General features: G+C 39.2%; 1 protein-coding gene across 1 annotated transcript; it reads right to left on the bottom strand.

Moving 5' to 3' along the window:
- Nucleotides 1-314: 314 nt before the first annotated feature.
- LOC113524757 (protein FAM177A1) lies at nt 315-6,053 on the bottom strand. The gene is given in 6 exon segments (XM_053242417.1): nt 315-1,334; nt 1,580-1,636; nt 1,638-1,678; nt 2,215-2,281; nt 4,866-5,057; nt 5,886-6,053. Coding segments are annotated over 6 exon segments (903 nt in total). The 5' UTR covers nt 5,946-6,053; the 3' UTR covers nt 315-848.
- Nucleotides 6,054-8,021: the final 1,968 nt, after the last annotated feature.

Genomic DNA, 8,021 nt, shown 5'->3' with positions numbered 1-8,021 from the left:
ATAAATAAATAAAGTTCAAATAAATTCCACTCAGTATAAACCAGCGGGAATATGAAATATCTACAGCTGTAGAATGAAAGACGTGAGGAAGGAGAGACAGAAAGATGAAAGAAGAGAGAAGAACAAAGTGAGGAAAGAAAGAATAATACAAAAACAAACAAAGAAGTGAGGAAGGAATAGAAAACTTTCTAGGGGTGCCAATAATTCTGACATGTGACTTTGTTATTGTAAATGATTAAGGTTAGATTTCTCGTTTTTCAGTGTGAGATTAAGCTAATTAACAACAAAACTGTTTTTATTTATTTATTTTTTTACTTTAAGCCCATTTTTAACTTGGGTGCCAATAATTTTGAAAGTGTGACAGAACACACACTGCAATGCAGCCACTCTTGTGATATTAAATAAAACAAATAAAAAAGTTCAAATTTTGCCCAATATTAAACATTTATTTCAGTGTTAAATAGAAAAATGAAAAAATACTCTACTGAATTATAATCATTTTAGCAGCTTATAAACAAATCTTGAGTAATAAATATGTAATAAATACAAGTAGAAAACTTAGTGCATGAAATTAAGGCTTTCTGATAAGTTTTATAATTTATCTAAAAATAAACATTGATGACTGAATAAATAACAGAACTGTAACTCAGTACATCAGTATTTCAGTGCAATATGTTTGTTATAAAACAATTAAAACGCTTATATTTGTACACGATGAGGTTAAAGCAAAGTCAAAGACGTTAGTAAAGACGAGGAAAACAGGAAAGTGTTTAAACTTGTTTAGTGCTGTAGCAGCTGCTGCAGGAGGAACCTCAGTGTGGAGAACTCGGTGCTGGAACTGAAGGTGGCTAAACGCTCTGTGCAGCAACAGGAACATCGAGCTTCTCGGGTTCAGGACGAGTCTCAGCGTTGAGGTTCTCGGGTTCAGGACGAGTCTCAGCGTCAAGGATCTCAGGTTCAGGACAAGTCTCAGCGTCGAGGTCCTCGGGTTCAGGACGAGTCTCAGCGTCGAGGTCCTCGGGTTCAGGACGAGTCTCAGCGTCGAGGTCCTCGGGTTCAGGACGAGTCTCAGCGTCGAGCTTCTCGGGTTCAGGACGAGTCTCAGCGTCGAGCTTCTCGGGTTCAGGACGAGTCTCAGCGTCGAGGATCTCGGGTTCAGGACGAGTCTCAGCGTCGAGGTCCTCGGGTTCAGGACGAGTCTCAGCGTCAAGGATCTCAGGTTCATCAACTTTAGATTTATCTAAGTTCTGCTCCTGGATCTCCTCTTTTTGTTTCCCCTCAAAATGCGACTCGGCCTCCTCCGAGACTGGAGAGTCCCTAGCTTCATTCTCCTTCTGAGTAAGAGAGAGAGAGAAAGAGAGAGTGAGAGAGAATGTGTGTGTGTGAGAGAGAGAGAGCTGGTAAAGAACCTTGCATGAAAGGGGAAAATATCTTTACAGAAAGAAAGAAAAAAGAACAGAGACAGAATGAAAGGAGAAATGAATGAAAAAGAAAAAAAGACAGAAGTGAAGAAAGAAAGAAAGAAAGAAAGAAAGAAAGAAAGAAAGAGAAGTGATGGGTATAGGTATACAGGTTCTACCTGTTTGGTGCTCCTGTGGTACTCGTTGATGGCGTACTGATATTTGGCTGACGTGAGGGCCGAACAGCGAGGCGATTCTCTCACCCACATAATCACACGCTGCGATCACAATCACAATCACAGTCACACATCAGGAAGTTAAAGAAACAATGATCCACAGACTTTTTACACCTTTACACTGATTCTGTAAAACCTCACCACTAGGTGGCGCACTGTGGGAAGAAACAAACATCACTCCCTGTCTAAGCATGAGGTGAAGATCTGAGGCCAATAAATCAGAGAACTAACAGAGAGTTCTTTACTCTTTTTGCAGAAAAAAGGGAGGGAGGAAAGAAAGAATTAATGTCTTTTCTGTTAAAGAAAAAAAATCCAGATGCTTTCATGACTTTTTTTTACAGGTTAATGTTTCCTGTTAAACAAAAAACCTTTCCAGATATTCTACACTCATTTTTTTTTAAAGAAAAGATATTTAATGGTCATTGACTGTGTTATGAAAAGAGAAAGAGTGATGTGATGAGTGAGGCTGTGCATAAAGAATCATTTTTACAAGTCGTGAAAAGACAAACTGTAAAATGATAAGTGTGTGTCCTAAAGCGTGTGTGTGTGTGTGTGTGTGTGTGTGTGTGTGTGTGTACCCGACACAGTGTTTGTAGCTGCTCTCCACATCTGGAACCACACGTACGGACCCCACGTCAGCTTCGACTGTAAATACAGAAGGAAAAATAAACACTTTAATCTCCTGACTTTCTAAAAAACAATTCTTTTTCACTTCTATTATTTCTGCTCGTATTCAACACATGGAAATGTTTTTTTTTTAATTTTAATTTTTTTTTAAATTTCTTGGATTAGTTAAGAATAATGGAGGAGTAATGGCAATCTGAACCTCTTTCAGTGAGTCAGATCATTTGACTCGGCTCATCAATAAGCGTTGACTCTTTCGACTCCCAAATGACTCACGGACATTTTTAGACTCTAAACTGAACAGAGTTTATAATATAATAATAATAATAATAATAATAATAATAATATAATAATATTTTGCCCAGTGAGGTTTTTTCTGTGCTGAACTACGGCAGAAATCGCCTAATGAACTCTTACTCTACCTTCTGATTTACACAGTATCATTTTACTCTGAACTGCATTTTATAAAATCACTGACTACAAGCATCCATGCTGAGGATTATATATACTATACTTACATATATATTATATAAATATATATATATATTTTAATACCTATTAGAGTTTTTCTATTATAACATACTGTAATTTACCTTTCATACTGTTATCTACTCCACAGCTACTGCACATGTTCAGTGCCCACAGCCTTGTGTTATACACACCGATCAGCCATATCATTATGACCACTGACAGGTGAAGAGAATAACGTTATCTCGTTACAGTGGCACCTGTAAAGGGGTGAGATATATTAGGCAGCAAGTGACCAGTTGGTTCTCGAAGTTGATATGTTAGAAACAGGAAAAATGGGCAAGCGTAAGGATTAGAGAGACTTTGACAACGGCCAAATTGTGATGGTTAGATGACTGGGTCAGAGCTTCTCCAAAACAGCAGGCCTTGTAGGGTGTTCCCGGTATGCAGTGGTTAGTACCTGCCAAAAGTGGTCCAAGGAAGGACAACCGGTGAACCAGCGACAGGGTCATGGGCTCCCAAGGCTCACTGATGCATTTGGGGAGTGAACGCTAGTCCATTTGGTTCGATCCCACAGAAGAGCTATTGTAGCACAAACTGCTGAAAAGTTAAAGCTGCTCTGATAGAAAGGACAGTGCAGCTTGCTGCATAAGGGGGCTGCGTAGCTGCAGAGCGGTCAGAGAGCCCATGCTGACCCTGTCCACCACCGAAAGCTCGTACATTGGGCACGTGAGCATCAGAACTGGACCATGGAGCAATGGAAGAAGGTGGCCTGGTCTAATGAATCACGTTTTCTTTTACACCATGTGGATGGCCAGGTGTGGGTGCGTCGCTTACCTGGGGAAGAGATGGCACCAGGATGCACTGTGAGAAGAACGCAAGCTGGCGGAGGCAGTGTGATGCTCTGGGCAATGTTCTGCTGGGAAACCTCGGGTCCTGGCTTTCATGTGGATGTTACTTTGACACGTACCACCTACCTAAACATTGTCGCAGACCGAGTTACACCCCTTCATGGCAACGGTATTCTCTAACGGCAGTGGCCTCTTTCAGCAGGATAATGTTCCCTGCCACACTGCAAAAATTGTTCAGGAATGGTTCAAGGAACATGACAAAGAGTTCAAGGTGTTGATTGGCCTCCAAATTCCCCAGATCTCAATCCAATCGAACATCTGTGGGACGTGCTGGACAAACAAGTCCGATCCATGGAGGCCCCACCTCACAACTTACAGGACTTAAAGGATCTGCTGCTAACGTCTTGGTGCCAGATACCACACACACCTTCAGAGATCTTGTGGAGTCCATGCCTCGACGGTCAGAGCTGTTTTGGTGGCGCAAGGGGGACCAACACAACATTAGGCAGGTGGTCATAATGTTATGGCTGTTCAGTGTATGTGTATACATACATACACACACACACACACACACACACATATATATATTCAAATGGCACTTCATTAGTTTGCACAGTGCTACTATTTGCACTTCTGGTAGACACTAAACTGCATTTCGCTGTTGAGTACCTGTACTGTGCAATGCCAATAAAGTTCTATCTATCTACCTATCTATCCATCCATCCATCCATCTATCTATCTATCTATCTATTTATCTATCTATCTATCTATCTATCTATCTATCTATCCATCCATCTATCTCTGATTTTGCCTATGTTTTAAGGTTTACCAGTCCATGAAATTCCCCCTGTTTCAGATAAACGTGTGATGATTTAAATCATGTTTTCAGCACACAGACTGCTCACACACACAGACTGATCACACACACAGAGCTGTGCTGAATGATCAGACTGGAACGGATCTCATTTGGATTTCTATGTAGATTCTGAAGGACTGAGTTCTCGTCTGGTCCCCGTTAAGAGAGTCATTAGGAGACGTGAACATCATGAACAGTCACCACCGTGTTGTAAGTGTTGTGATACTGTTTAAAGCAAACACACAGAGTCTCAGCAGTTTGAGGAAAAACGACGCAGGATGAACTTTTCCTGAAGATTGTGTTTCAGGTGAGGATGGAGTGACAGCAGAGACGTCTGTGAGAGCTGGATTTGATTAAAACTAGAGATGTTTGGAAATATGCAACTGTAAAACAGAGCAAACCACACACACACACACACACACACACGCACCGCGTCTACTGAGGACAATTGGTTGTTTTTGTCAGGCTGTGTGTGTGTGTGGTCTTCCTCGTCCTCGGTGCTGTATTCCTCCATTGTCTCTCCGCTGGAGAAGTGAATGACTCGGCGTGGAGCTTTCTCTCTACACTTGTCTTTCTGCTGCAGATCTCCCAGTTCCACACACTCACACTCCTTCTTCACACTCTGCAACGAAACACACACTGTAACAACCCGAGACTGAGGTGTGCTATCTTTACACACACACACACACACACACACACACACTCTCCTGCTGGTCAAACTGGGTTTCTTTAAATACAAAATACAAATTATTTAAGAAATAAATAAATACAAATATAATATTGTCACAGACGTCACAGAGTGTGTGTTTACATTCACGTTCTGTAGATCACCTTCATGACAAAGAAAAAAATGATAAAGAAGGAAAAAAGAAAGACAGAAAGGAGGGATCGAGTGAAGGAAGGAAGAAAGAAAAGTGAGACGAAGGAAAGAAATAAACAAGAGAAAGAAAGAAGGACATTAGTTAGGAAAGGTAGAAAGAAAGGAGCAGTGAAGGAACAATGAAAGAAAAATTAAATAAATAAATTAGTGGATTTAAGTTAATATCAATCAGAGATTATTTTATACTATTATTTATTTACAAAATAAAACAGTCGTACTTTTAGTGCAGTAGTGTATGAGGTGTAGCCTAATGATTACTGATTATTCTTCTTTAGTTATTTATTTATGTATTTATGTACTTATTTATTTATCTATTTATTTATTTATGTTTTATTCATGGTGTGTATTTGTGTAGGAAGTAAAGAGTTTGAGTCTGAGGAACAAAAAGAAATCTCCAAAACGTCAACACAGTACAACACACAGATCAGAAATTAAACTTCCAACATTTGTATAATCACTGAAATTTCCCAGAGACACGGCTTAATATAAAATAAAAAATAAAATAAAAAATAAAATAAACCTGGACTGATGCAGTTAAAGTTAAAGTAAATAAAGCAGGAAGGTTTTTACCTTTTCCTCGGTCATGCTCTCAGTGACAGTGATGCTGATGTTAGTGAGATAAAGAGACATTTCTTTCAGCAGGATTCTTCTGTCCAGCTTCTGATAATTACTTTATAACAGGGAGAGACAACTGCTGCGTTCAGGAGACTTCCGGGGATGAAACCGGGCGGAATTCTAAAATAAAAGTCCCTTGCATGCACAGTGAGTCCAAGTTTTCTTGGAAGTGTTGGAGATATTAGATAAAGTGCATGGAGCTGAGAAATATATCTTGATTAAAATTTTATTTGCATGTGTGTGTGTGTGTGTTCGTGTGTGTGTGTGTGTGTGTGTGTGTATACATGTATATATATGTATATATAGACCTATTTATGTGGTCACACACGCACACATAAATAGGTCTAACAATAAAGAAATAAACAAACAAGCAAATTAAATAAATAAAACATCACTAGCAAAAGTAAAAAAAAGGGAGTGAGTTTTGAAAGAAAGGAAAGTGGGATGTATGAAAAAAATTAAAATAAAAACAGTGAAAAAATAAATGGAGAAGGAACAAAGCAATGGAGAATAAAGAAAGGAAAAAGAAAAAAATGGCAGAGAAGGAAGAAACATTAAAATGAAGTATACTCAAATATTTTGTCAGGGATGAAAATGATTTCAGTGTGCAGTATCACGAATAAAGAAACTGAAAGAGGAATGTAAAATGTGGTCTCAGGCGCCCCTAGTGGCCGCTGCGTGCCATCGCAGGAGGAATGGTAGTGTAGGGTTGTGCCAAATATGTATGTATTGAAATATTGAATATATTTTATAAAGAAATTGCCTTGTTTTTGAAAGAAAATCTATATTTTTTCCAATTAAAATAACATTAGACTGATACAGTCTAGACATTGTTAATGTTGTAAATGAGGATTTTAATGGAATATCTACAGTACAGTGGCATATAAAGGCCCATTTCAACATCCATCACAACCACTGTGTTAGCTAAGCTCTGGTTATCATGCTAAAAGGCTAATTCATCATTAGAAAACCCTTGTGCAATTACTTTAGCACAAACCGGCCTTGTTTAGGCTGTGTGAGTATCAGGAGCATCTGCATTTGTGGGTTCGATGATGGTCTCAAAATGCAAAGTGCCTGAGGATGGATGTGAGTCACATGCTCCAGATCTCAGGTTTTCCATGGCCCTCCCCCAATCCGGAGCCGACATACAGAGTGCCGGTTAGTACTCAAGGGGATATATATCAAGCCTTGGTGAATTCGGATCTTAATCCAGGTGTTCAGACCCTTAATACACCAAAGCCTGAGTCAAGGTGAGGGTTTGGAGAGGTGTAGGGAGGTGAAGTTTCATGGAGATGTGCACACGTATCCTATGGTGCCTCTCACAATCACTTATAAGGGACAAAAACATAGTCTGAAGGTAGGGAGTTATTATAATTATAATCGTTATAATCCCATGACAGGGCACCTTGGGGTAGATAAAACTCTACCCCGGTTAATGGCTCGCTTTTCTTAGCCAGGCGTCCATGGTGATATACGCAGATGGTGTGCATCTTGCCACAAATGTCAGCTGGTGAATCCACCGACCATCTCAAATGCGCATGGATCTCATCGGGGTGTTAGACCGGTCAGCACAGGGACACCGCTTCATATCAGCTCAGGTGGACAATGCAATGTGATTTTATATATATATATATATATATATATATATATATATATATATATATATATATATATATATATATATATATATATATATATATATACCTACAGAACTGTGCAAAAGTCTTAGGCACCCTATTTTTTTTTAGTACAAACTTTGTTACAGATGTTTATTTTCTGACTTCTACATTATTGATTCAGTACAAAAACATTTTAGATTCCAAACATTAGTTTTCCAGCACAAAATGAAATGTAAATGTCAGTAAAGAAAGCTGCAGATTCCATAAGAGACACTTTTCAGATAAAAACATAATGAAGGCTGCTGGGTTTCGCTGCAGAAATAAGAAGTGAGTCGACAGTCAAAGTCTCCAGAAGAACTGTGGCTGCTTCTGCAAGATGCTCAGTAACACTTCCAGCTCATTTCCTTATAAAACTGCACACACTGCACCTGAGAATACTGCTTTATTTTAAAGCGAAAGATCGTCACACCAA

This window comes from Pangasianodon hypophthalmus, chromosome 19, assembly GCF_027358585.1.
Source record: "Pangasianodon hypophthalmus isolate fPanHyp1 chromosome 19, fPanHyp1.pri, whole genome shotgun sequence".
Classification (NCBI taxonomy): Eukaryota; Metazoa; Chordata; class Actinopteri; order Siluriformes; family Pangasiidae; genus Pangasianodon; species Pangasianodon hypophthalmus.
The sequence above is the reverse complement of the archived record's forward strand: the minus strand, read 5'-3'. Positions and strand labels throughout refer to the sequence as shown.